Source organism: Portunus trituberculatus, chromosome 28 (genome assembly GCF_017591435.1).
Source record: "Portunus trituberculatus isolate SZX2019 chromosome 28, ASM1759143v1, whole genome shotgun sequence".
Taxonomy (NCBI): Eukaryota; Metazoa; Arthropoda; class Malacostraca; order Decapoda; family Portunidae; genus Portunus; species Portunus trituberculatus.
Window position 1 is genome coordinate 10,463,529 of NC_059282.1, and position 27,221 is coordinate 10,490,749.

The 27,221-nt window shown below is 43.5% G+C and overlaps 3 protein-coding genes and 1 long non-coding RNA gene across 11 annotated transcripts; 3 read left to right on the forward strand and 1 right to left on the reverse strand.

Annotated features, from left to right (window-relative positions):
- LOC123510104 (glycoprotein-N-acetylgalactosamine 3-beta-galactosyltransferase 1-like) lies at positions 1-27,221 on the reverse strand. 6 transcript variants are annotated; one of them, XM_045264909.1, is made up of 10 exons: positions 25,307-27,221; positions 18,212-18,319; positions 5,017-5,318; positions 4,175-4,353; positions 3,873-3,963; positions 2,958-3,078; positions 2,270-2,513; positions 1,831-1,966; positions 746-906; positions 1-407 (listed from the first exon to the last, which is right to left on the reverse strand). In XM_045264909.1, exons 3-10 carry the CDS (start codon positions 5,039-5,041, stop codon positions 228-230), a joined length of 1,137 nt encoding a protein of 378 aa, XP_045120844.1. In that variant the 5' UTR covers positions 5,042-5,318; positions 18,212-18,319; positions 25,307-27,221; the 3' UTR covers positions 1-227. The 6 variants fall into 6 exon arrangements, with proteins under 6 accessions (XP_045120844.1, XP_045120845.1, XP_045120843.1 ...); XM_045264910.1 differs by having other exon boundaries at positions 5,092-5,321; XM_045264908.1 differs by having other exon boundaries at positions 5,017-5,321.
- Positions 7,154-11,054, forward strand: LOC123510107. 3 transcript variants are annotated; one of them, XM_045264920.1, is made up of 6 exons: positions 7,154-7,267; positions 7,446-7,574; positions 8,675-8,776; positions 9,597-9,674; positions 10,130-10,241; positions 10,487-10,543. In XM_045264920.1, exons 1-6 carry the CDS (start codon positions 7,188-7,190, stop codon positions 10,508-10,510), a joined length of 525 nt encoding a protein of 174 aa, XP_045120855.1. In that variant the 5' UTR covers positions 7,154-7,187; the 3' UTR covers positions 10,511-10,543. The 3 variants fall into 3 exon arrangements, with proteins under 3 accessions (XP_045120855.1, XP_045120853.1, XP_045120852.1); XM_045264917.1 differs by lacking the exon at positions 10,487-10,543 and adding an exon at positions 10,846-11,054 and having other exon boundaries at positions 7,163-7,267; XM_045264918.1 differs by lacking the exons at positions 9,597-9,674; positions 10,487-10,543 and adding an exon at positions 10,846-11,054.
- On the forward strand, positions 20,069-23,140 carry LOC123510101 (phosphoenolpyruvate carboxykinase, cytosolic [GTP]-like). Its single transcript, XM_045264904.1, is given in 4 exon segments — positions 20,069-20,334; positions 20,767-20,887; positions 21,031-22,394; positions 22,396-23,140. Coding segments are annotated over 4 exon segments (1,980 nt in total). The 5' UTR covers positions 20,069-20,275; the 3' UTR covers positions 22,832-23,140.
- Positions 24,097-25,864, forward strand: LOC123510108. The gene is made up of 2 exons (XR_006676384.1): positions 24,097-24,279; positions 24,379-25,864. It is a non-coding gene; the product is annotated as an uncharacterized LOC123510108 (long non-coding RNA).

Sequence of the window (27,221 nt, forward strand, 5' to 3'; positions counted from 1 at the left end):
TAAACGTCCCCAAAACTCAAGGTAGAAATGCGCCCCAGTACTGAGGAGATTAAAAACACGAGTATTTTCAACTAGACCCTTTGGAAAGTAGTGATGGTGAGGGCGCAGTGTTTCAGAATACGGACCTTAAACTAACAATCTCAAAGTAACAATGGAATGGAATGGAATGTCACTAGAAACAAAAGTCGCTCTGAGATTCTACGAGTTAATTGTGGTGGGATAGGAACTCATGATGTAGTGATGGTGGATGTGACAGGTGGAGGCAGCGTGGAGGTGGATGTGTTGAGGCCCGGGGGCTGGAGGTCTCTGTGGATGTTGAGACGATACAATAGCGTCTCCAGCACCCACATCATGCGAGGGTCGATGTTGTGGAAGGAGATAATGTGGCGGCTGCAGCAGTCTGGCCCCTGGGAGGACACGAGAAGCCTTGTCAAACTACCTCTACTACTACAACTAATACTACAACCCTGAAATATCTCCATGAACCTGTTGAACCTGTTAAAGTGTTAATACTGCCGCTAGTATAATAAAAAAATAAATAATAAAATAAATAAAACAAATAAAAAAAAATTACTACTACAGGTAATACTACAACACTGCAATACCTCCTGGAACCTGTCAAAGTGTCAATACTGTTGCTACTGCTAATACCACAAAACTGCAACACCACACAATCTATCAAAATACTAAAAAGATGTTAAATTTCACTACTTCCACTATTACCACTACCACCACCACCACCTACCACAGTGTGCGGGTGCCAGATGTAGTGCCAGTACCAGTGTAGCCTGTTGATGAGAGGCTGCTTGAAGAACAAAGACTGCGGCCCGTGGGAGAAGAACCTGGAGCGTCCCGTCTCGTCCAGGCTGTCCCCCGCTGCTACCCCGACGCTCTCCAAGCACTTACCTGGGGGGAAAACGGGAGGAAGGTGAAGAAAACGTGAAGAGACACAGATGATACGTCAAACGAATGACATTATTCATTAGTACATTCTTCCCTTATATAGCAACTTCTCCCCCTATGTCCAATCACCCTAATATCCTTAACTTACCTCTTTAATACTGATACGCACTTTTAACCTGATTTAACCTGATACTTTTATTTGCATTATGGAGGTCAGAAGATTAATAGCCAATCTTTACTATTCTAACCCCAAATATGTTTCTGAAGCTGTACACATCACCAAAACAGTAACCAGAATGAATATGAAGACGCGTCCTGCTACTGAAGAGATTAACCTATTCGCTGCAGTGAGGTATGGCAGACAGGGCGAGGAAAGGTGATTCCCTCAATGCACCATTATCACTGTCTAATTTTTTCTCCAACTCCACTCAACCTACGTAACCTCTGCCTGTCTTTCTTTCTCTGTTTATGTCTCTATATAAATTGGTGTATTTATCAAATTATTTCCAGAATTATTAAAACTTTAGTTCCACATCACTATTGAGGTAAAAATCAAAGGGTGTTTTCTGTCTCAAGGTTTTGTTTCTCCCAGTCGTAAAACGTGGCATATGAGCGGGTGAGGGTTATATAACCGCTTCCTTCGGACCTTCACCACTTCGTCAGACACACGTTCTCGCTATGGATCATTCCTCTGCTTCAAGCTCGCCATGTGGCCACCTTCATAGGCAAGCTAAGGCAGTTATTTACAACATCAACAGGTACTGCTTGGAAAAGGCAAACGGAGCACCTATACTGGCGGTGATCTGTGATGTGGCAACACTGGGGGAGTCCCTATAGTTTATTAGTTCGACACCCTATCGGCCATTTCTCATTGCGGCGAGTATAACCATATCAACCTTCCCTTCCTTCTCTACCCTCGTCACTTACCCAGCTGAAGATCCTCGGAGCCTTTCACGGAGTTTGTGGCGCACTTATCCTGGTCAGTGATTACCAAGGCCTCCGTCACGAACCTACGCAGGGCCTCTCGACTTAACACGTAGCCTCCGCCACCAGACATGTACCCCTGCAACAAGAGATGGAGTGAGGGAGCGCGAGACAGGAGAAAGGAGAGGGAGGGTCATTGTTACGTTTATCAAGGGTTACTAAGGAGAGAGGGAGAGGGATATAAGACTGGGTGGGGGGATTACAAGGAAGGGAGCAGGAGAGGATGGGCATAAGATATAGGGGAAAAGTAGGTGGATTGTTATGTAATATAGATAAAAAAAAAAATAAAGGAAAAGAAAACGGAGAAGGGCGACGACAACAATAACAAACAGTCTCTCTCTCTCTCTCTCTCTCTCTCTCTCTCTCTCTCTCTCTCTCTCACCTGCTTCACAAAACGACGAAACTTCACCCCGTAGTAAACAGGCACGTTCGGGTCGCGCCCCTGGAGAAAGTAGCGAAGGTTCTCGATGATAACGTAGGTGTCATCATCAGCCTTCAGGTACCAGTGATAGTCAGGGTAGTTCTCGTGAAGGTGTGTTAGTCCTGCCTTCGTCTTCGCCCACAAGTACCCATAACCCTCAGGTACATCCAACACGTCTGGTTGAAGGCTGGTGTCATTTGAAGAGCTGTTTACGGTAAGGAGTTAGGAGTGTAATGGAATGGTGGTCGTGGTAGCAGGTTTTGTAATTTAATCCCTTCACCACTGAGACGCATTTCTACCATGAGTTTTGGGTGTGATTTGACATTTTATTTACATTAGAAAGGGTCTATAGAGGTCAGAAGATTAATGGCCACAGTCTTCGCTATTTTAATTCCCTACATAAGTTTCTGACGCTGTATAAAATCATCAAAAAGTAAGCCGAATGAATATTAAAACATGTCATGGTACTGAAGAGGCTAAAAGAATCAGTGGTGTGTGTGTGTGTGTGTGTGTGTGTGTGTGTGTGTGTGTGTGTGTGTGTGTGTGTGTGTGTTCTACTTTTGATTCTGTTGTTGTTCTTCATATACAGAAAAGTTCCCTTATATTTTCACTACTGTTACTATTATTACTATTCCTACTGCACACCTACCTGAAGAAGACGAGGCGGTCACATCTCTGCCCCCAAGTGTTCTTCACGTGGATGGCGGTGCGGTGCGTGCTCGGCCCCACCAGGATGTAGCACAGCACACGGGGAGACTCAGGGTTCTCTCCTGAAAGACTTGGATTCTTAAACACTGTTGCGCTTCACCTCCGCAACTTCAAAAGGCTTTATTTAAATTTATACGAGTTTAAAGTGTTTTTACTGTTCTAGAGGAAGAGTGACAAGATTTTTATATTATTAAATGGAGAAACCACTAATCATCTCTCTGGGCTTGGAAAACAGTCGTGGTGAGAGAGCAAGGCGTTTCTGAATACTGGCCTTAAAATCTGACGTTAATACCTCGTTCACTCATGCCAGGACACTGCAAGACACTAACTAATCTATCAATGCTCATACAAAACGAAATTTCATGTAGGTTACTCTCTTACACGTGGGAAGTTCCTCAGTCTACACCACCTTTTTTCTTAAGTTTCACGTTAGTTCCTCGCTCACTCACACAAGGAAACTGTTAGAGGAGCCTTTATCAGCTATTCTATTAACTCTAGGTTACTTGGTATATTCACAAAAAAAAAAAAAGGATTCATCGTCAATTATTTGCTCACTCTAGGAAATTTTCTGAGGAGTAAACGGAATCATGGCGACTTGTCAAACTTGATATAAGAACAAAAGAATTTCATGTTTACGAAGTCTAGATGTTTTGAGAAGTTGTATATGTATCTAACAACGCGCCAATGTGACACGAGTTGCAATTACACACACACACTATCTCTCTCTCTCTCTCTCTCTCTCTCTCTCTCTCTCTCTCTCTCTTACATGATTACAGCTAGCGCGTATGTCAGTAGGTGTAGCGCGCATGTCAGTAGGTGTAGAGCGCATGTCAGTAGGTGTATGGTGTGAGCTTACCGGGTTTTAGTAATGATAGCGGTGGCGATGGTAGTGTCTGCTGCCTCTCAAGTAATTCCCCCATGCGTGGAGTCTCCCCCTGTAGCACATCCTGGAGATCAGACACTGGGTTATGGAGAGGAAGATCACTGGTTTAGTCTGAGACAGGAAGTGAAGTGGTTAGAAGATTATTGAGGTGTTTTGTTTATCTTATTACTATTACTTTTCACTAGACTATCGGCAGTAGTAGTAGTAGTAGTAGTAGTAGTAGTAGTAGTAATTTTATTCTTAACAGACTCGAGTGCTCCTGACAACACGCTTACCTGGATATCAGCCCCACCCGGGCCAGCGGCGGGTGACGAGTAGTGGTGGACCGGTAAGGAGGCACTGAGTAGCAAATTGAAGACTCCGCCAATAGTGAATCCGAGGAGGAAGATCGCGACAGTACGAGCACAAGACAGCAACAGCATGCGCCTCCCCATGACGCCGCACCGTGCCGCTCCTGAGACGAGTCAGGAATGAGTGGTGGAGGAAAGGGACAGCCCGAACTTCACATGCACATACGCGCACTCCATAACTGCTGATTGTTACGGCGCCTTCAAGCAATCAGTCAATCAATCAGGGAGTTGTGAAAGAATGAAGGCAAGACAGGACTTGGGTGTTATGGGACAGTACTTCACGTGTGTGTGTGTGTGTGTGTGTGTGTGTGTGTGTGTGTGTGTGTGTGTGTGTGTGTGTGTGTGTGTGTTTCACTGTCACTTTGATTGACTTACATCTGCTGGAGTATGAGTGACAGGTTAGTCCGACACGCGTCAGTCTAAACACCGTATATTCCTGCGGTTTGCTGCCTCACCTTTTACTACTTTCAAAAAGACTCTAGTTGAAGTAATTTGTTTTTAAGTGTTTTTTTTTTTTTTTATTTGGTGATATATGAACAAAATTTATGCATTATTAACATGGCAAACACTCGTGAAAATCCGTCCAATCAATCAAAAGGCCTTTGAAAATAGTCGTGGTGAGAGAACACAGTTTCTGAGCACTGGCTTGACACATGAAGAGGCACACTCACTTATAACATCTTCCCCGATCAGCGGCTACCCTCCACTGATGCCAATGCACGCCACACACACCTGTATACTAGCTAGCAGAAGATTTTTCTACACACCTGCACCGCACACAGATGTTTTCATGCCACACCTGTCCTGCCGCACCGCACACACTTGCGCACACTACTACTCACACTGAAGACAAGGGTTTGGTTCAGAGGGATGCCGTTACGTATATTCCATTCAGCAGGGTGTTAACCAGCTCCGATGCCGTTAGAAGTCGCTCACGGCAGCTTCAGCGCACCACTGCTCCCTCTGCACAGCGCTGCCACAGCGGGGCGGTGGAGGGAACAGGGAAGGGGGAACGCTGGGGTGAGCGGCGAACCTCCACGCTCGTCGCCTCCCATTCCCTCGCCGCCTCCTGCTTGTAATGATAACAGAGCGTGTAAGATGTATCCTCCATGCTTCACGTCACTAGTTATGATACAGTTATGGTTATTGCAAGCCAGATGCTCAATGCTGCTGCCTCTCATGACCTGTACATAGGGCTGCTGGCCGCTGGGTGACTGGGTACAGTCTAGGCTACTTCACCCAGCCCACTCCCGCCCTCCCTGGGCCACCCAACTGTTACAATAGAGTGTCACGTCACATCCACACTTACACAACATTCCCAACTTTTACAAGACCTGACACTTTTAAACAAACGAGAAGTAAATAAGAGGCAAGTACTCTTTAAAATTCAATGCTCAAATTTTTGTTTTCTGATAATGTTTTGATGTTCGACAACGCTTCATTTCATATACAAGCTCTTTTTAAATTCCTTTTCATTATTCCATAAGATCATTCCCCCTTCGTACTTATAAATGTCTCGTCCTCTTCTCCTTCCCGCCTGTTCTGTGATCTCGTCGGGGGGAAGAGGAGTAGGAGGAGGAAAAGGAGGAAGAAGTGTCCTAATCTTTTTATTTATTTTTTAAACATCATTTCCTATAACCAGAGAGAGAGAGAGAGAGATCAGCGCCCAAATTCACCATATAACCTAACTACACATAAGCCAAGAGGAATTTTAGAGTCCAACACAAAACATTTCATTATCAGTACTCGTTTTTGGTGCCCGTGGGAATATCCTGTGGGCGGTGGCACCCTGCAGCAGGTGGGCGCCATGTGAGGGAAGGGTGTTTGAGAAATGTAAACAAAAACAGAATTATGTCAACAGTCTCGAGATGGTTCATAAGCAAGTGGGTAATGCAACACGGCCGTCTTCTCATTCTAAGTCTTGTAAGTTTGTAACAATTTGATGTATATTTCAGCCTCGGAATGCCTTCAGAGTGAATTATTGTCTTCCTGATTTAATGCATTTTTTAACGATGATCACCACATTTCACCATCCACGCATTTCGTCTCTGTGACTCGCCACTCTCCACTCATAACTCGCAACCCCAGAGTTGCTTTGAATGCTTCACGACAGTATGTCCTTTTCCGCTCCTGTTGGTCCTAAAGTTTTCCTGAATAAAGGACAGTCAAAATATTCCCATTTTGTCTTTTCTCAGTAACGTTTATTATTGTTAGTTTAAGTCACGAGTCTTAATGATTACATTAGAAAACCATTATAATTAGTGAATTATCTTTGCTTTAGTGGAGATTATGTGAAAAAAGTCTGCCATCGGAATCTTATGGTGAGTGAGTGAGATTGGTGAGGTACTAGCGGTGGGAAGGGAATCCTGGGATTCTCAAGTGCCGAGATAATCTTGCTGCCGCCAGCTAATCCTGCACCTGCCGCCGCCTGGCAGTCGATTACTGGCTGCTGGGAGAATCTAGACTGCAGTGGTTCCCAAACTGGGGGAAAATTTAAACTAGCAGGGGAGAAATAATTACACTACCTACTAACTAAAAAAATATCAAGTCAAAAGTCCTTTTATTTGTTAGTAACCGCTCTCTATGGCTATGCTTAGTTGTTGATAACTGCTCTCTATCCACTTTACTCTGTAACTATAAGTTTATCAGTATATTTGTACATTTGAAAAATAAATTATTAGTAAGTAGTCTCAGTGTGTTTAACTACTCTTTCTCTCATACACATGAAGGGAAATCTGGATGGTTGAACTGGGTGCACGGGGAAATGACAAAAAAATGTTTGGGAACCACTGAATTCTAGAGACTCAGAGTATGGTACCAGTACTCAGCATTCGAGAAAGATTCGAATCCCACGAATCCACCAGGGCAAGTTATCGGATTCGCGATTACTCAGGCTAGCAAATCCTTCCACCCCTCATTGTAAGGTGGAAGAAACGTGATGGGGACACGGAACGGGGGGAGGGGGGAGACAGGGAGGAGAGATACGCGTCCCGTTCTTGTCCAGCGTGGCTCGAAAGTGTCTGTTACCAGACTGCTGAAAATTATATTTTTCACCCATACATAACGTTATTATACAAAGAATTCTGAATCATGCAAAATATAGTTGAAAACTGCATGACATTTCACATACGAAAAAAGTTATGACAATGCTCTGTAAGTCTTGGGTGAGTGACAAACTGGTAATTTTATTAAATAGGTGTGGCAACGCGTTCCAGCTAGCCAGTTATCGTAGGACAAGGAGACGCCAGACTGGCCCAAACATGGATATACTCCCAAGTGACCCACACAAAGCTCTGTCCCTCCGCAACGAAGTCATCTTTGGAAGGTTTGTTTATTTGAATTATTTCATCAGTGAATTTTGTTTGTAGATTATTGATTATGTGAAAGGGTGAAAATCTATTTTCGAGTCTCAGTGTTTCGACTTAGTTCTAAAAGCATGTGCTCGCTCTCTCTCTCTCTCTCTCTCTCTCTCTCTCTCTCTCTCTCATATCCTGCTGCTACAAAGGCTAGACATGGCAGTCAGAGGGAGGTAGGCAGGCAGATTGACGGAGGGGTATGATACCAAAGGGGGATGAGCGTCCACACACGAGGCAGGATTGTATTTTGTCTATAAAGCTTGTGTCAATCACGGGCAGTTTTTCTGCGACACCGTGTCATGCGACATTTTCGACGAGATGTCACAGAAGTACTGAGATTTCGCTCGAGGCGGTCTCTACGGAAACTACCGAAAATCGCGGGTTTCGTGCGATTAGAAGAAAGTCGTTGAAAGTCTTTGGTGAATATACTGTATGAAATATTATACTGTAGTATATGTTATTAATTGGTGTTGAGTATCACTATTTTTTTTTTTTTTTTTTATCATATAGAACATATTGCGAATTTAACGGTTAAATATGATCACGTAGCTTTGATTTGATTTTGTGGTTTGTTTACTTCCTGCTTTCGCCTACCACGGCAGTACTGCCTCGAATAAATCAAGAGATCATTGGCATCTGCATTATGACTCATTTGCATAGCGAAAACAACTTGATACCTTGGTATCACAACTTGGTACTACAGGTACAGTACCATAGCCCTACTAGAGGCTGGTACGTACAAGTCCTCTACCTGCTCCTAACTCCTACAGTGCTTTCGTCTCCTTCCTAAACTGACGTGTGTGTAGTTTCTTAAGATCGTCTTGGGTTTTACAACACCGTTCGTGGCTTCATTGAATTCCTTCACAACATCATTGAGCTTTGCAGTTATTACTATTTTATTTTTGTAATAATTGATTTTGGTTTGCCACAAGCATGGATGCTACCTACTGTAAGAGGTCTGAAGTAGGTGTCTTCAGCAATGACGAAGTTTCTCCCAGCAAATTAGCAACTTTGCATCTTGAAGTTATAGAGTAAGCATTCCTTTAATCCCTTCCTTTCCGCTTCACAGAATCCAAATGGAGGAGATTTATGAAATAGCCGACGAACCTCTTGGTGAGCAGGTGGATGACCAAGAAGAGGTGGCATCCAATGAAGCAGAGCCTGTTCTTGAGTAAGTGTTCATTGAGTTTTAATCACATTTTTCTTTTTCTTCTAGAAGTGGCTTAAGATTAGGTTGTAGTGGCTTTTGTTTTATCAGTTTTTTTTTTCAGTCTTTTCCGATTTTGTAGCATCTACTCAGACCGTAATTAATACAGCACACCATGGAAGGGTGGTTGTGTATGGAGTGCATTAAGATACATTGATGCCCATCTGAGGAAATGTAGCATATATATATATATATATATATATATATATATATATATATATATATATATATATATATATATATATATATATATATATACTATTGAAGTCAACAGCGAGGTCTGCATTATTCTTTTGTACAGCGTATTTTGTGTCTTTCGCACAAGGGTGCGTTCGTCCGGTTTTAGTTGGTAGAGTAGTGTGCCAAAGTCCATTTTCTCTAGACGTCTTTCGGTCTTGATCAGACCATCTTCAGGATCTGATCAGGGTCTGATCAAGACCGAAAGACGTCTAGAGAAAATGGACTTTGGCACACTACCAACTAAACCGGACGAACGCACCCTTGTGCGAAAGACACAAAATACGCTGTACAAAAAGAATAATGCAGACCTCGCTGTTGACTTCAATAGTACATGCATTCAAAATGGTCTACTCCCGAAATATATATATATATATATATATATATATATATATATATATATATATATATATATATATATATATATATATATATATATATATATATATATATATATATATATACATACATATACATACATACATGCATACATACTGATAATCTAGAAAAGTTGTCTTGCTAATTTCATCTTTCTGGTCGTACACAGGAGCTCAGAGAGGAGTGATGAAAAAAAGTTCCGCTTCCGCACTAAGAGGAATGCGAAGCGGCGCCGCCGCACTCCCAGGTACTGTACGTAGTGTGCACGTAGCGGCTTGTGTTACCCGGTGCTGCAAGTTAATCTTTCAGTACCATGGCGCGTGGACATATTGTTTCTGGTGTCTATTTGGTGATTTTATACATTTTTAGAAACTCCTGTGGGAGGTTAAAATAGTGAAGACTATGGCCATTAATCCTACGATCTCCACGGAGTCTTCCTAATGTCAAATGGTCAATCGTACACAAATCTTAGGTAAAGATTTATTCCAATACTGAAGGAGTTAAATTAACACGACAAAGAAATTATACATATATATATATATATATATATATATATATATATATATATATATATATATATATATATATATATATATATATATATATATATATATATATATATATATATATATATATATATATGCACGCACGCATTTGCCATCTGTATATTGGCCATAACTCATGATGTCTCCCCTATTACAGCCGATCCTACACCCACTGGGAGGAACTTAAGACGCTGGAGTACATAAAGGAAAGCTGCTCCTACCACAAGCTGAAAGGTGTTGCCTTCTGGAAGAAGATGGAAGCAAAAAATGTAGGTAATTCTGATATTTTTGACACAGATTTTGCTGCTTTGTAGTTGTTTTTTTTCCTGTTTTCTTTTTCTGTAATTATAAGACATTTTCTGTAATATAAGATTTTTAAGTTTCCTAGCTGTGGGTGTAGTTTGTACAGGCTTTGTAGGCTCTATATAGGTTTAATTAGGCTTAACCCCTTCAGTATTGGGACATATTTCTACCATGAGTTTTGGGTGTGATTAAACAATTTTATTTTCATTAGGAGGGGTTTATGGTCAGAAGATAAATGGCGAGAGTCTTCATTATTTTAGTCCAACAAGTAAGTTTCTGAAGCTGTTTAAAATCACCAAATAATAATCAGAATGAATATGGAAATATGTCATGGTACTGAATGGGTTAATGGCCAGTCTTCACTATTTTAATCCCCAACATAAGTTTCTGAATCTATAAAATCACCAAATAGTGAATATGGAAACGTAATACTAGTTGAAGGGGTTAAGAGACATCATGGAACTCGCCACACATTTTTACTGACCATTTTCATTTTTCTTGTCCTGAAGTGCCTTTGTACACCAATGAATGTGCCTGTGTCATTCCATGTATATACTTCCTGTGTTCCAGATTGTACCGGAGAGAACCTGGCAGTCACTAAAGGAACACTTCAGGCGACAAATTATGCCAAAGCTGAACAAATTCCCTGCCCATCTTACAAAAGAATTCAACCTGTAGTCTCTCTCTCTCTCTCTCTCTCTCTCTCTCTCTCTCTCTCTCTCTCTCTCTCTCTCTCTCTCTCTCTCTCTCTCTCTCTCTCTCTCTCTCTCTCTCTCTCTCTCTCTCTCTCTCTCTCTCTCTCTCTCTCTCTCTCTCTCTCTCTCTCTCTCTCTCTCTCTCTCTCTCTCTCTCTCTCTCTCTCTCTCTCTCTCTCTCAATAATAATGATAATGTAAGAAAACTTGTAATAACTTCTTGATCATTAAATTCTACCATCACCAGTAATAACGACAATTGATAAAATATGGTTTGCAATATCCCACTTGTTAATTAAATAGTCAAACTCAATGACTTTTTTCACTCCACTTTTCCAGCAATGACAGTGACGCAATCCACTTGAGCCATGAATGAGCGGGTAGATAAGTTAGGTAAGGGTAAGTGAAGCATGGATAGATTATATAACACCCTTCAGTACTGAGACTCATTTTAATCCACGAGTTTTCGGTATGATTAGACGGTTATATTTGCATTAGGAAGGGTCTATGGAGGTCAAAAAAAAAAATAATGGCCAGACTCTTTACTATTCTTAATCCCAACGTAAGTTTCTGAAGCTGTATAGAATCGCCAAAATGAATATGAAAATGGTACGGAAGGGGTAAAAGGTGTAAGTTAAGGTACAGTGGATCGTAGGTGAGGTGGATGAGCCTGTAAGTAATGTGTGGATAGAAGTGGACTAATTGAAGAGTGTTAGTGTGAGTCCGGAAGATATATTTCTGAAACGTTTAGCGCTCATCATCATTGCTTTCTAAAGGTTCCAGTTGAAGATTTTTCTTTTTTATGGTTTTGGTGATAATTGACAATATTTAAAGTTCAAAAGGAGAATTCTTGAAAACCCCGCTATTATCTGGCATTGAAAAATTATAGTGAGAGAACGCGTTTCTAAATTCGGGTCACAGATCAACTCTCAATAAAGCCATGAGGATAATTTTGTGATGCCCCAGGACTGCACGGATTGGGGTCCTCAGAGCTGAACTGCATCTGCCGAGTATTATGTGTAGGATACAGGAAATTATTTGTCCTACTGTTGATCGGATGCTATGCACGGGCTCTGACTCTCTAAAGGGATCACTGACCCCTCCTGTATCATGATCCTCGAACTCCTACAACCCCATACCTCTAGAAGCCCTTAGGAGTACTGACAAGTGTAGGTGTAGCCTAGGCATGCATTACCGCTGTTGTCACCACTCCAACCCGCCTGGAACCCTCACCGTGTCAGTGTTGATATTCACTCACTGCATCAGCACAAGAGGGACTCCATGGCTTCCTCATGTGCTGCAAGACATGTTCATGACTAAATTGTCCAAGTACCCACACGTTCAGACTATAACTGTTTATTGTGATGGGTCAGTCAATGGCAGCAGGTCTGCATGTGGGCTGTTCATCCGTGACTACATCTCTGCCAGTCACTGCACTGACAATGAGGTTTCCAGGCGGCTCCCTGCACACACGTCTTCCACTAGGGCAGAACTGTATGTTGTACTGGAGGCGCTCCATATTGTGGCGCCTCTCCATTAAGAATGTTTATTTCTTTGTTGACAGTCAGGCTGCATTGTATGCTCTTCAATCCATCTCCCCCATAGACTGTGGTCTTGTTAATGAGTGTCTTGATCTCATCCACGCTCTAGAAAGGTGTTGGTGCCACGGTCCATTTCACCTGGATACTCTCTCATGTGGGTATCCCGCTAAATGAAAAGGCAGACCGTCTTGTTGAGTGTGCCCCCCAAGACAACAGTGGACCCTGGCACTGAGTACACTCTGGGTTAGGTTAAGAGTAGCATTAAGGACAATTGTACATAGGAGCATTAGTGATTAGTTGGAACTTTGTTGCCATACAGGCTCAGATTAGACTATAAATACTTTTGGGAAGTCAATGCTTCTCCTGGTGTGTGCTGTGTGCTACACCAAGAGGACACATTCTGCATCATTATGTCATGGAATGCCATCTCATTGTTAAATTTAGCAGGGTCAACATGACTTGTATAGCCTCATTGACCATCTAGACTCGGCCATTCTCAGAGATATATTCAAGGAATATCTTCAGTTTGCTCTAAGACTGTAGGATATTTATGCAATAAGGTGTGCAATACCTGTATTTATTTATTTACTTATATTCATGTAATGTATGCTATCTATTTTTATACTTTTTGATATTCTATCCTTATGTCTTTGTCCAGGGGAAGGGTGGCAAGGTTCATCCTCCTCCTTTGTTGTATTTAATCATTAATGCAGCAATAAATGTATCAATTAATCAACTCTCAGTACACAGAATAAGTGCTCTCTCTCTCTCTCTCTCTCTCTCTCTCTCTCTCTCTCTCTCTCTCTCTCTCTCTCAATACTACGCTTCACAATCTTTATACTGCTCGCACGACCTTCTGTGTTATCTTCCTCCTCGCGATAAGGAAGAGAGGGGGAGGGGCCGGGGAGATAGTAAGCACAAAACTCATCCCCAAGCACGTGTTTCTCCAACAGTGGGCGTCGTGTGTGGTGTTTGGGGAGGCAGGCCGCAGGGGAGACGAGGACACAGGCCCGGGTGGCAATGATCGCTTGGAATGCTTTTATCTTAGGATCATAATCTTTTATCGGGTACTTTTAATAGGATCAAATTAATATTATTGGGATTCCGTACGTGTGTTATTGGAGTTCAGTATGTTTGTTTTTTTTTTTTTTTCATGTATTGTGGAAGTTATGTGGGTTTCATTACTTTAACCCCTTCAGTACTGGGACACAGTTTTACTTAAGTTTTGTTTACAATTAGATCACTTTATTGACATTAGCAAGGGTCTATGGAGGTCAGAAGATTAGTGGCCACAGTCTTCACAATTTTAATCTCCACTGAGTTTCTAAAATAGTGTAAAATCACCAAATAGTAAGCAGAGTGAATATAGAAACGCGTCATGGTATTGAAGGGGTTAATCAGATTCATCATGGAAGTTATTTGGATCCATCAGTCCCTCTAACACTCTAACAGGTTCTAGTGGAAGTGAACATGATAATTTGCCATTTCTGCAGGATCCAGTGCTTCTAACGGTGTCAAGTGGAAATATAATGAGATTCAACGCTTTTAACCGCTTCAGTACCATGACGCGTTTCCATATTAATTCTTCCTATTTGGCGATTTTTTACAGCTTCAGAAACTTATGAGGGGATTAAAATAGTAAAGACTGTGACCATTAATCTTCTGACCTCCATAGACCTTTCCTAATGTCAATAAAATAGTCTAATTGTCCACAAATCTCAAGGTAAAAATGTGTCCCAATACTTAAAATAGGTTAATAGACTGTAGTGGAAATTTTAAGATCTGAAGGAGACTCATGATTGGCTTAAATGATCTGAAATATTTAAGACGTCACAACAGTAAGGTCACGGTGCATCTGGGTGGAGAAGAACACTTAACAACACCAATTTACTAATGAAAGCCGCTTGAGTATCCAGTAGTAGGAGATTAAAACCCCAAGACTTCTGAGGCGGCAACAGATGCTGGGGTGTTTGGAGATAGCCTGAGAAGATGTGTGGTTGTATGTTGGGGCGTCTGCGATCGGGAGAAAGGTCAGAAGATAAAAGGACTGAAAGAAGCAGAAAGAGAACCATGGCAACGGAAAACATAAGCTGGAATGTCAAGTGAGGTGTATATCAGGAGGGGAAAAAGAGAAGAGAGAGAAGCATATGATGAGAAAACTTGATTAAAAGGAGAAACTATCATGAAAACCCGATTAGTCATCTCTGTTGCCTTGTAGTGGTGAGAGAGCCAAGCGTTTATGAGTATAGCCGGCGCAACCCTTCCTTTGTGGCTATGAGTTACTGAGCTTAACATTGACACGTATCCCTCTGACTTTCTCTCACCGCCACTTAACTATTCAGCTCATCCCTAGCCTCTTCTGCATCTTCCTTATATTGCAACGCTTCTCTCTTCTCCCCAGCATCTGTGTCTTGCTGTTAATGTTTTCCCAAGGTTCACACAGTCCTCGTTTCCTTCACAGTTCTCTCATTAGCCTCCCTCAACCACACGAGTTTGTTTTCTGTTCATATGCTTCTCTCTCCTTCCTTGAGTCTTCTATCTCTTCTTCCCCAGCATTTGTGTCCCGCTGTTACTGTTTTCCTAAGGTTCATACAGTCATAGTTCTTTTCTCAGCCTCAACCACGCTAGTTTAAGTAGAAATCCTGTCAATCCATTACCAGAATCATAGAAATTCTCTTAAAAACACGAGTATCTTCAACTGCGAGTGTGTTGGCGAGTTGGTAAGACTGAGGTAACGCTGGGGAAGTGTTGCATCACCTCGGAACTGACGCCAGTATGGGATGTCTTTGTTGTGTTACCCGCCGAACTTAGACAAACTTCCTCTTCTCTTTATTCCGTTTTCTTTTCTTTCTATTTTTTAGGAGACGGAATGATATTTTGTCTTTCTCCTAGTCTTGTCTATCTCTCTATCCTCCTAATTCCTCCTTCTTCCTCTTATTTTTTCTTATGCACGGTACTCTCTCTCTCTCTCTCTCTCTCTCTCTCTCTCTCTCTCTCTCTCTCATTTTTCGTCCCTTTAACAAAACAATGTCCTCGTGAATCTTAGTTACGTATCAGTGCCAGCTGGCTGCGTCACTGACAACCTGTACTAGTGTCCTTCAACCCACCTTTTATCTACAATATAGTAGTAATAGTAGTAGTAGTAGTAGTAGTAATGGTGGTAGTAGTAGTAGTAGTAGTAGTAGTAGTAGTAGTAGTAGTAGTAGTAGTAGTAGTAGTAGTAGTAGTAGTAGTAGTAGTAGTAGTAGTAGTGGTGGTGGTGGTGGTAGTAGTAATAGTAGTAGTAGAAGTGGTAATGGTGGTAGTAGTTATAGGAGTAGTAGTAGTAGTAGTAGTAGTAATAGTAGTAGTAGTAGTAATAGTAGTAGTAATAGTAGCGGAAGTAGTAATGATAGTAGTAGTTATAGGACTAGTAGTAGTAATAGTAGTAGTAGTAATAGTAATAGTAGTAGTAATAGTAACGGAAGTAGTAATGATAGTAGTAGTTATAGGAGTAGTAGTAGTAAGCAGCAGTAGTAGTAGTAGTAAGTGTGGCAAAGACACCATCCATCTCTCTCTCTCTCTCTCTCTCTCTCTCTCTCTCTGCTACTACGTGGGAGAACTGAACTCGGCTAGCAACAGAGGGAGGGAGAGAGGAGAGAGTGGAGGGAGGGAGGGAGAGGAGGAGAGACGGGGAGACAAACCAGCTGATGGAGGCGGAGGAGGAGGAGGAGGAGGAGGGAGTGCTTCTTGACCGGAGTGTAAATCGCTTTGTGTTAGAGAGAGAGAGAGAGAGAGAGAGAGAGAGAGAGAGAGAGAGAGAGAGAGAGCACATGCCACCATTGAACACATATATGGCTAATGGAAACCTTATGACGGTGAAAAAGTGAATAAACGAGAAAAGAAGGTTAAAAGAAGAAAAAAAGAGGGAAACAACACGAAGGAAACAAATAAGTAATAGACATGTTTAGGTCCGTGTTAAGAAACACTCTGCTCTCTCACCTCAGCTATTTTCCAAGGCCACAGAGATGATTAGCGGGGTTTTTAAGAGTGTTTCTCCAGTTAATAATGAAGAAATCTTGTCACTGCCTCTAGAACCATAAAAAGATACCTTACTACTTTAACTATAACCTTTTAAAAGAGTGTTTATCCAGTTAATACTATAGAAATCATGTCATGCCTTTAAAACCATGAAAATCTTCTTGAAACTATTTGCTTTCTCATCAAGACTGTTTTGCAAGGCCACAGAGATGACTAGCGGGGTTTTCAAGAGTATTTCTCCAGTTAATAATTTAGAAATCTTGTTATTCTGCCTCTAGAACTGTAAAATACCTTAAAAAAAACTCGTGTAACTTGAAATAAACCCTCTTGAAATAGTGGAGGCGAAGTACTTAAGTGTTTGAGAATACGAACCTCAATGTCATCATCGCTGCTTTGTTTACAAGTGTGTGGATGAACGATAAGTATTGAATTATTGTCATGAAATCCGGGAAGGCTGTTTGTGAGTTTCAGAAGATAAATATCCTGTGATCATTACTGTACTTGAATTTAATGAAGGAAAGTACGATATTTACCAGTATATACTCAATATCCTAGTGGAAGAATATTAACCCTTTCAGCATTTGGACGCAACTTTACCATGAGTTTTGGGTGTGATTAGACGATTTTATTGACATTACGAAGGGTTTATAGAAGTCAGAAGATTAATGGTCACAGTTTTCATTCCCCACATAAGTTTCTGACGCTGTTTGAAATCCTTTAATAGTAACAGGAATAGATATGGAAACGCGTCATGGTAGTGAAGGGAGGGATAAAGTTGCAAGCACGGCAGTTCTACATTCAAGAGTGAGCAAGAGCATGAGGCGATATAGGATAGAGTACAGACTGGAGACATCAGTGTTATATTTAGGCGCTGATAAGGCAGTACACACACACACACACACACACACACACACACACACACACACACACACACACACACACACACACACACTCTCACGAACACACACACACACATCTTATCTCGACGTTATATAAATGAAAAAAAAAAATTAGAAAAACAAAACAAATGGATCAAATACGTAATGCGGCAATGTTCCTGTGTTTGTTATTTCTTAGAGTGAACAGTACAATCTTTCTTTAACTCCTTCAATACTGGGACACATTGTTACCTTGAGATTTGTGTACGGTTAGACCATTTCATTGATATTACCAAGGATCTGTGGAGGTCAAATGATTAATAGCCAGAATCTTCACTATTTTAATTCCCCACATAAGTTTCTGAATCTGTATAAGATAGCCAAATGGTCACCAGAATAAATATAAAAACGTGTCCTGGTACTGAAGGGGTTAAACACGCCCTGCTCTATTTCCTCGCTTCTCCTGGGATCCATTTCACAAGTTTGCATTTTTTATCAAGGCGAAGGGACATTATTCACTGCAAGACATGAATTTAAGCGAAAACAAATTCTGATGCTTCTCTTTGTTGATCTATTTCTGTTACTGTCCACGAAATTCAAAACAAGGGTTAAGAAAAAATGAAAAAAAAAAAATATATATATATATTAAAAAAAAACATGCCTATCATTCTTTATACCTAAAAAAATGACAGAGAAAATAAAAGAGAAAAGAGAAGGAGAAGAGGTAAAAGAAACACATGCCTATCTTATTTACTGAAGCCGGGGAATGACAAAAAGGGAAAAAAACACATATATTGTCCTACCTTTCATTAGTGAGGCCGGAGAATGGCATACCAGAGGGAGTGCCATGAAGGAGTGCCAGAGTGCCGCCGCCTGGTGCGCATCCCGCCACTCGCACAGCTGTACCCGAGCTAGAAAGAAGTAAAGGCAAGTCACGTGAGAGGGCCAAGGTGCCAGACTCAACTGTGTGTGTGTCAGTGTGTGCGTGTGTGTTAAGTAATCCTTGTCTCACTCACATAAGAAGCATTAGACCTACACGTGGCAGTCTCTATATTGAACACGCTTACCTGTTCCCACCTGTCCTTTATTGGTTTAATCTCTTCAGTACCAGCGTTTTATATTCATTCTGGTGACTATTTGGTGATGTGATACAGCTTCAGAAACTTATGTTGGGATTAGAATAGTAAAGATTCTGGCCACTCATCTTTTGACCTCCATGTACCCTTCCCAGCGCAAACAAAATCGTCTAATCATATCCAAAAATCGAGGTAAAAAAGGCGTCCCAGTACTGAAGAGATTAAACATGCTTACCTGTTTCTACCTGCCATCTATTAGTCTATCTCTTCAGTACCAGCGTCTACATATTCATTCTGGTGACTATTTGGTGATTTGATACGGCTTCAGAAACTTATGTTGGGATCAGAATAGTAAACACTTTGGCCATCAATCTTCTGACCTCCATAAACTCTTGTTAATGTAAATAAAATGGCCTAATCATACATAAAAATAAAGGTAAAAATGTGTCTCAGTATTGAAAGGGTTAATCTTCTTTCAAAGCACTCCTGAGTACTGAGTCCATTCTATTCACTTCCAATTTCTTCCTGTCTCTTTTTTTTTTTTTTCTCTCTCTCTTTTTTCTTCTATATTTCAAGCGTGAAGGAAAAAATGAAAGGTCAGGGCTAGGTGTGTTGTCATTCTGGTTTCTCTCTGGTGTGTAAGTACGTGAGGAAAAGAAAGGAAATATATGGTCAAGTGTGTTGGGTATACTTTTTGTTTCATATACGTGAGGAAAAGAAAAGAGACAAAGAAAGATGAGGTAGAGAACTGAGGCGAGTGTCAGTGAATGATAAACAACAACAGACCTTCATGTTGTAAATTAAGTGTTTGTCTCGACTACGGAACGTCATACTAACTATTATATTACAGGGAACTAGCCAGCTACTGTTGCTGTGGGGGATGAGGTCTGGGAAAAGAAAGTAGGAGGAGAGTTTGGGCAGAGGGCACGACGAACAATAAAGATGAAGAGAATTTGCCGGGAAGAACAAGTAGAGGTGAAAAGAATATTTAATTTAAGGCTTCTTTTGCTGTGTAAATGACAACTGTGAGGAGAAAGTAACAGGTATGAACACTGAACAGAGGAACACTGAACAGAGGGCACGCTGAATAATGAGGGCGAGGAAAAAGAGTTACCGGGAGGAACAGAGTCCAAAAATAGCTAGAGAACCTGCTTGAGCAAACGTAAAGAGCAGGCCGGGGTGTTGCCAGGCGGGACTAGGGGAGGTCCTCGGAAGCACATGCCCTCATCACACCCTTCGCTTCAGGGTCCCAGTAGTGCTCCACGTTGGGGTTCATGAGGGAGAGGAAGGGGGGAGAGGGGAAGAACTGCTAGTGCATGGAGACAAGTGGCGTGGCATTGTCTCGACCAATCAGTGAGCTGCCTGGTGTGGGCTGGGCTCTCGAGACAACCAATCACCTTCCACACGTGACTGGTGCACTGTTTAGAACTCCCCCTGTCCTATGGGTGTTTCCTGTCAACCTGTCGAGCTCTAGCTGAAGGCATAAAAAAAACACACAACTTGCACGTGTTGGTGTGTTTCTAAGAGGGGAAGCCACGGGGGGCGCCTGGCACGGAAAGGATTCGCGTCATCGGGGTTGCGGGGCGCTGCTGGGGAGGGGGGTGCTGATCAAAGTCACCCCGGGAAAGCGAGGCGTCATCTCGGGCAATATAAGGCAGCGGAGAAGATGTTGAAGTCACTCAGCGTCTTGAAGGCGAGTGAGTCACACGGCAAGCTGTGCCCCAGGAAGACACGCCTGGACATCATCACCGTCATCACCATCCCCATCATCACAACCCTCTACTAGACAAAATGGTGCTCAACAACAACACCTCCGCCAACTCGGCCAACAATATCATGACCGACACAATGTGAGTTCAGTATTTGCCTTTTCTCGTTTGTATTCAAGTCACTCTCGCTAATGAGTGCCAGCAAATACTTATATTGAGACCCAACTTGTCTCACTGCACGCCTCATAACTAGTAACTCTTACATAGTCTGCATACTCCTGAAGAGCCAGTAAACTGTGCAGTATCCTTAGTAATATTCCTGATCTTTCTGCAATGCATTTCATATCTCTTGGTGATGCATATTTGGGTGGAGTTCATATTAGATTTGTTGAAGGGAAATGTGGTGTGAGTTGTGGCGATGTGTTTGGGATCGAACCAAGGCACACACCACACAAGCTACACACCAAACACAACGTTAGTCTTTAATTGCTAGAACTTAGAAGTGATAGATACAACATAACGCATGTCAGTTGTCAGACCAGCCAATGTAACACGCCGACTCTTCCTCCACAGGACGCCCAGCTTCATCAAGAATGCTGCCAACGTCGCTGCCGAGGAGGCCAAGAAGAGTCTTAACTTCCAGCCATACTCTATCTCTGTCAGCTACGGAAAGATCACAAGTCTCAAGCCTAAGGTGAGTTCATCAACCCTTTATCCTTCCTTCCCAAACATTTTACAGCCGCTATCGGCCGTTATGTTCACTCTTGTGACATATTGTTGAAAGAATTAAGTGTTTCCTCACAAGTCTCCCTCACTGACTCCATGTGTGTGTTGCAGGTGCGGACGTTCGTGGAGGACAGCGCCCGCCTGTGCCAGCCAGAGAAGGTGCACATCTGTGACGGCAGCGAGCGGGAGCTACGCCACCTGCTGAACGTGATGCAGCAGGCGGGCATGATCGAGCCGCTACCCAAATACAAGAACTGCTGGCTGGCGCGCACCGACCCTGGCGACGTGGCCCGCGTGGAGAGCAAGACGTTCATCGTGACGCGCGAGCGCCGCGACACCATCCCCACCCCCAAGGAGGGCGTGCGCGGTCTGCTGGGCAACTGGATGTCCACCGAGGACCTGAAGGGCGCCGTGCAGGAGCGCTTCCCCGGCTGCATGGCCGGCCGCACCATGTACGTGGTGCCGTACTCCATGGGGCCCGTGGGCTCCCCGCTGTCCAAGATCGGCGTGCAGGTGACCGACTCGCCGTACGTGGTGGCGTCCATGCGCACCATGACGCGCATGGGCGGCCGCGTGATGGAGGTGCTCAACGAGGACGACTTCGTGCGCTGCCTGCACTCCGTGGGCTGCCCGCTGCCCGTGACGCGGCCGCTGGTCAACAACTGGCCGTGTGACCCCGCACGCACCATAGTCACCCACGTGCCCGAGAACAACGAGATCATCTCCTTCGGCTCCGGCTACGGCGGCAACTCCCTGCTGGGCAAGAAGTGCTTCGCGCTGCGCCTGGGCTCCGCGCTGGCGCGCCGCGAGGGCTGGCTGGCGGAACACATGCTCATCCTGGGCATCACCAACCCGCAGGGCGAGAAACGCTACATCGCAGCCGCCTTCCCCTCCGCCTGCGGCAAGACCAACCTGGCCATGATGACGCCCTCGCTGCCAGGCTACAAGGTGGAGTGCGTGGGCGACGACATCGCCTGGATGAAGTTCGACTCGGAGGGCGTGCTGCGCGCCATCAACCCCGAGAACGGATTCTTCGGCGTGGCGCCCGGCACCTCCATGCACACCAACCCCGTGGCCATGCAGACCGTGTTGTCCAACACCATCTTCACCAACGTGGCCAAGACCAGCGACGGCGGCGTCTTCTGGGAGGGCCTGGAGAAGGAGACGCCCAACGACATATCCATCACCTCCTGGAAGGGCGAGGCCAACTGGAGCCCCGAGCTGGGCACGCCCGCCGCTCACCCCAACTCCCGCTTCTGCACGCCCGCCTCCCAGTGCCCCATCATCGACCCCGCCTGGGAGGATCCCGAGGGCGTGCCCATCTCCGCCATCCTGTTCGGCGGCCGCAGACCACAGGGCGTGCCGCTCATCTACGAGGCCAACGACTGGAAGCACGGCGTGCTGGTTGGCGCCGCCATGCGCTCCGAGGCCACGGCCGCCGCCGAGCACCGCGGCAAGGTCATCATGAACGACCCTTCGCCATGCGCCCTTCTTCGGCTACAACTTCGGCCACTACCTGCAGCACTGGCTCTCCATGGAGGGCCGCACCACCCGCGCCATGCCCAAGATCTTCCACGTCAACTGGTTCCGCAAGAACGAGAAGGGCCGCTTCATCTGGCCCGGCTTCGGCGAGAACGTGCGCGTGCTTGATTGGATCCTGCAGCGCGTGGAGGGCCAAGACGTGGCCGAGGAGAGCGCCATCGGCCTGCTGCCCAAGCCCGGCTCCCTCAACCTGGCCGGCCTCGAGGACCAAAACATCGACATGGACGAACTCTTCAGGCTGCCCAAGGACTTCTGGACCCAAGAGGTGCGCGACATCGCCACCTACTTCGACAATCAAGTGGGCGACGACCTGCCCAACGAGGTGCGCGAGCAGCTCAAGATGCTCGAGAAGAGAGTAGAGAAGATGTAAACACTTGTACCACGTAACGACACATTCCCAAGCCAATGGCAACACTCGAGCATCTCTGCTCGTCACCCTCATCCTCATCAGCACCATTCCTGTCATCACCAGCATCACTACCTCATCTCTTGTTCATCACGTTTCTCTCTCATCACTGTCAATTCTGTCTATTTCCCAGCTTTCAACGTGTCTCTTCCTTTTTTTTTTTTTTTTTTTGACGGTATGATGGATCTTTTCGTCACCCTCGTGTGAATGAATGGATGGCACAGTTTGTGATACTAGATTATATAAACAAATATATGCAATATTATACCTTAATGAAGCGGTTTTCTTTGTTCCTGGAGAGAGCTGAATGGAGAGGGAGTAGAAAATAACAGAGGGAATGTTGAGAAGGAAAGAAGAAGGATGGCACGACAAGAATTTGGATAAACACACACGTAACTGGCGCCTCATTGCGTGCACTGTAATACTTGTGTCTGATTATAAAACATCAAAACAAGACACACACACACACACACACACACACACACACACACACACACACACACACACACACACACACACACACACACACAAGACTCATCACCATGATATTTCACTTCCTGCTCTTTAACACTAACTTTGATCACTCTCACGGAAGCACCAGCCTTAATTCAGCAGGTGATCCCTCGAATTTACCGCCAAGTTCAACAACGACACTAAAATAAAGTACTGATAATAAAAACAGATAAATTAATAAATATAATACAAATGAACCCTGTGACCTTTGAAATTAATTGATTCTCGAATAGAGTTGTAGATGAATTAAATAGATTATCACAAGATTATTAGTCTTCAGGGATTTAGAAGCTTTATAAGACTATTCAAATTCATAAACGAGTAGGAGAGAAGGACACAGGTACTACAGGGACTGCTACGTATATTAATTTTCTCACCTGTAAATGAACACCAATGAAAAAGGAAAACTACAGAACATAAACCCTAAATTCCACGATCTTGGTAGGTGGAAATAGGCAGGTATATTTTGTACAGAGACCATCATGTTTACACCAACCCTTTGTTCCTACCTAGGTCTGATCCTTACGACAGAAAAAAGTGAATCCCTTCAGTACCATGACATGTTTCCATATTCATTCTGCTTACTATTTGGTGATTCTATACATCTTCAGAAACTCACGGGGGGAGGGAGGGATTAGAATAGTAAAGACTCTGGCAAACTGTCTTAAAATGCCCTGAAAACATGTTAAACTGTCTTTAAATGGCCCCCCAAAAAAAAAAAAAAAAAAAATAAAATAAAAAAATACATGCCAAACTACTTTAAAATATCCGAAAAACAAGAATCTCCATATTCATTCTGCTTACTATTTGGCGACTTTATACAGCTTCAGAAACTCATGTGGGATTAAAATAGTGAAGACTGGCCATTAATCATCTGACCTCCATAGAGCTTTCCTAATGTAAGTAAAATCATCTAATCGTACATAAATCTCATGATAAGAAGATAAGAAGGGGCTGAAAATGTAAACCCTCATCTATAATCTCCTTGTCCTTGTCAGCCCGCCGCCCACAACCAGCCAAGCGCCGCACAGCACACACCCTGGCCGGAGTGAGCCTGAGTGAGCATACTGAAAGGCCATGGGTCACCTCGAGCGTAGTAACCATGCGCACTATCCAGCCAGGCCTTGGAGCACGACGTCACCAACTGGTCTAAGCAGCTTCCATATTGCATGAGCTTTACTTACTTGTATAATTCCATCACCAAAAAATAGATGCAGGAATAGATAAATGAAGAAAAATACCTCAGAAAAATTGCATGAACTCTCCTTACTTACTCCATCAGCAAAAAATAAATGAAGATATAGATTAAAAGAAGAAAAATACCTCATAATTTTTCCTATCTCTTCTTTTCTTTCATTTCTTTCATACATGTAAACTCAAACGATGCGCCTTCATAATGATAACACTGGTACTTAATATCTTCACTACGGGGACGTGTTTTTATATTCATTCTGCTTATCATTACTATTTGGCGATTTTATACGGCTTTCAAAACATATGTGGGGGGATTAAAATAGTAAAGACTCTGGCCATTAATCTTCTGACCTCCATAGACCTTTCCTAATGTCAATAAACTCATCTAATCACACCAAACACTCATGACAAAAATGCCTTCCAGTATTGAAGGGGTTAAAGATACAATAAAGGACATGATGTAAGCAAAACACAACGATAAACCTCGTAAAAAAAACCTTTAATATCTTTACACCTTACTCAGCTAAATCACCATTATCACAACCAGCATTGTAAACCCGTATCAAGTAATGTATGTAGAGGCAACACAACACTTAACCCCATTACATCGTTTGAAAGACTCACAAACAACAAACAAGACTCAAGTGCTCCATTAACCTGAAGGAGGAACATGGACGTCACAGTGAAGTGCCTTATGAAATATATACAAATCCATTTAGCCTTATCACTAACCCTTATCTTATCACAGAGCGACGGCGACTTTGCAGGTGGTGGTGGTGGTGGTGGTCTGTAGATGGCGGCGGTGGTGGTGGTGATGGAACTGGCATGAGGGAAGAGAAGAGGAGGGAGAGACTGGGGTGGGGTATACAAAGGATGGACTGAGGTGAGGAGGGGGGTGTATCTCTGACGTAAGTGCTGATGTGTAGGGGTGTTGAATGCTTCAATGCTGAGGAACACTGGCTTGACTTTTGGTGTGAAAGGTGAAGGACAGACAGTTGGGATAGAACAGGTGCGACAGGTTAGACAGGTAGCGAACAGACAGACTTAGGCCACAGAAAACCTAGGTGGAACTTGTTACGGGTACTTCTCAGGTCAAGGATCTACAGACAGGATAAAGGAAGGAAATAAGAGGAAAGATTAGGGAGACGCAGTGACCAGTAAGCTTGTAACTGTGAAACTGAGGAATAAGCAGAAGACTGAGTGAACTGGAGGAGCTCAGAGGAAAGGAAAGGTATCGTCAGAAAGGTTTTACTGTGTTAATGAATGGATGAAGGTCGAAACAGCGAGACAGTGATAGGAATATGAAAAAAAGGCCATACAAGACTAATGATTCCTCTGCACGTGTGGCGACCCGTGATAGGAGGCAAAGGGAGAAAGAAAATGTTTAGTTAGGAAGGTGATAGTGTGTTTGTTAAGGCTGGGTGGGATAGGACAGAAAGATCGTTATGTAAAAGATGGTGAAGGTTAATCTGCTGCGGCGACAGTGATAGGAGCCAAAAGAAGGTAAGACAAGGTACATGTGGTTAGGGAGGTCATGGTGTTTGTTGTGACTAGGAGGGGGGAAAAACAGTGACGAGACAGACTGGTTAGGATCGTTATGTAAGTGAGTGACTGGGAAGAGCAGTTTGAGTGTGTCGAGAGCGAGTCAGCGCTAAATTCATCCTCATGTCACCCTATACAAGGATTTACCGTGTCATCCTCACTCTTCTCCGCTTCCTCTCTCTCTTTCTCTTCAACCGTATCTTTTAGTACACTTCTTTGTTTCCTGTCTCTCCTAGATCAATAATTGGCTCTTGTCTTAGGTTTCTACTCTATTAATCTCATTTCTTTCAGCTTCTTCCCTCCCCGCTACCCCGCAAAACTCTCTCTCTCTCTCTCTGCTTTCTCGCTCTCCTTCACCCGTTTTCTTTACTACTCTTCTTTATTTCCTGTCTCTCTCAAGTCATTATTTCTCTCTTGTTCTAGGCTTCCTCTCTCCACTAACCTCATCTTTCTCAGCTTCACTCACCGCTACCTTGCAACACTCACTCTAACCTGACAACCCGACATTCCTCTCCTGAAAGTGCCGGAGAGTTGCACCTGTATCTTACCACCCACCTTCATTCGGAAAGGTGATTAAGGAACTGTAGAATCCTTCAGGACTCCACGACGACCTGGATCAAGAAGGAGCATAGCAGGAGCCTTTCATCAGGAGGAAAATAAGATCGAAAGGTTGATTTTGCGTCATTGATGAAAGAAAGACAGTTTTTTTTAGGCGTTAGACTTGTGCGAATCGAATTAATCTCGTACCGTTAGTGAGAGTGACATTTATGTATGTGTGTCTGTTGCAGAGTGACTGATTGCAAAACAGGAAGCTTGGACAAAGGTGGCGAGGTGGCGGGGCTCACACAGGTCACAGGTGTCTGGGTGGTGAATCGGTGAGCGGTGGTGGGGGTGTTAGACTGTGGACGTGGTGAGGTGAGGCGGTGAAGCTTCGTAATCTGAATTTGAAGTATGAAAAGTATTACAACACGGTGAAAGATGCAAGTGTGTGTGTGTTTCACTGTTTGATCTGCTGCAGTCTCTGACGAGACAGCCAGACGTTACCCTACGGAACGAGCTCAGAGCTCATTATTTTCGATCTTCGGATAGGCCTGAGACCAGGCAC

Excerpts from the sequence above, each read along its gene's own strand:
- LOC123510104 (XM_045264907.1), bottom strand. The coding sequence starts at position 18,257 with ATGGCACTCCCTCTGGTATGCCATTCTCCGGCCTCACTAATGAAAG. Across the intron at positions 3,964-4,174 it reads CGGGTGGGGCTGATATCCAG|GATGTGCTACAGGGGGAGAC; the intron begins GTAAGCGTGTTG and ends TCTGATCTCCAG. Across the intron at positions 2,514-2,957 it reads GACCGCCTCGTCTTCTTCAG|CTCTTCAAATGACACCAGCC; the intron begins GTAGGTGTGCAG and ends TACCGTAAACAG.
- LOC123510107 (XM_045264917.1), top strand. The coding sequence starts at position 7,188 with ATGGGGACACGGAACGGGGGGAGGGGGGAGACAGGGAGGAGAGATACG. Across the intron at positions 8,777-9,596 it reads GAAGCAGAGCCTGTTCTTGA|GAGCTCAGAGAGGAGTGATG; the intron begins GTAAGTGTTCAT and ends GGTCGTACACAG. Across the intron at positions 9,675-10,129 it reads CGGCGCCGCCGCACTCCCAG|CCGATCCTACACCCACTGGG; the intron begins GTACTGTACGTA and ends CCCCTATTACAG.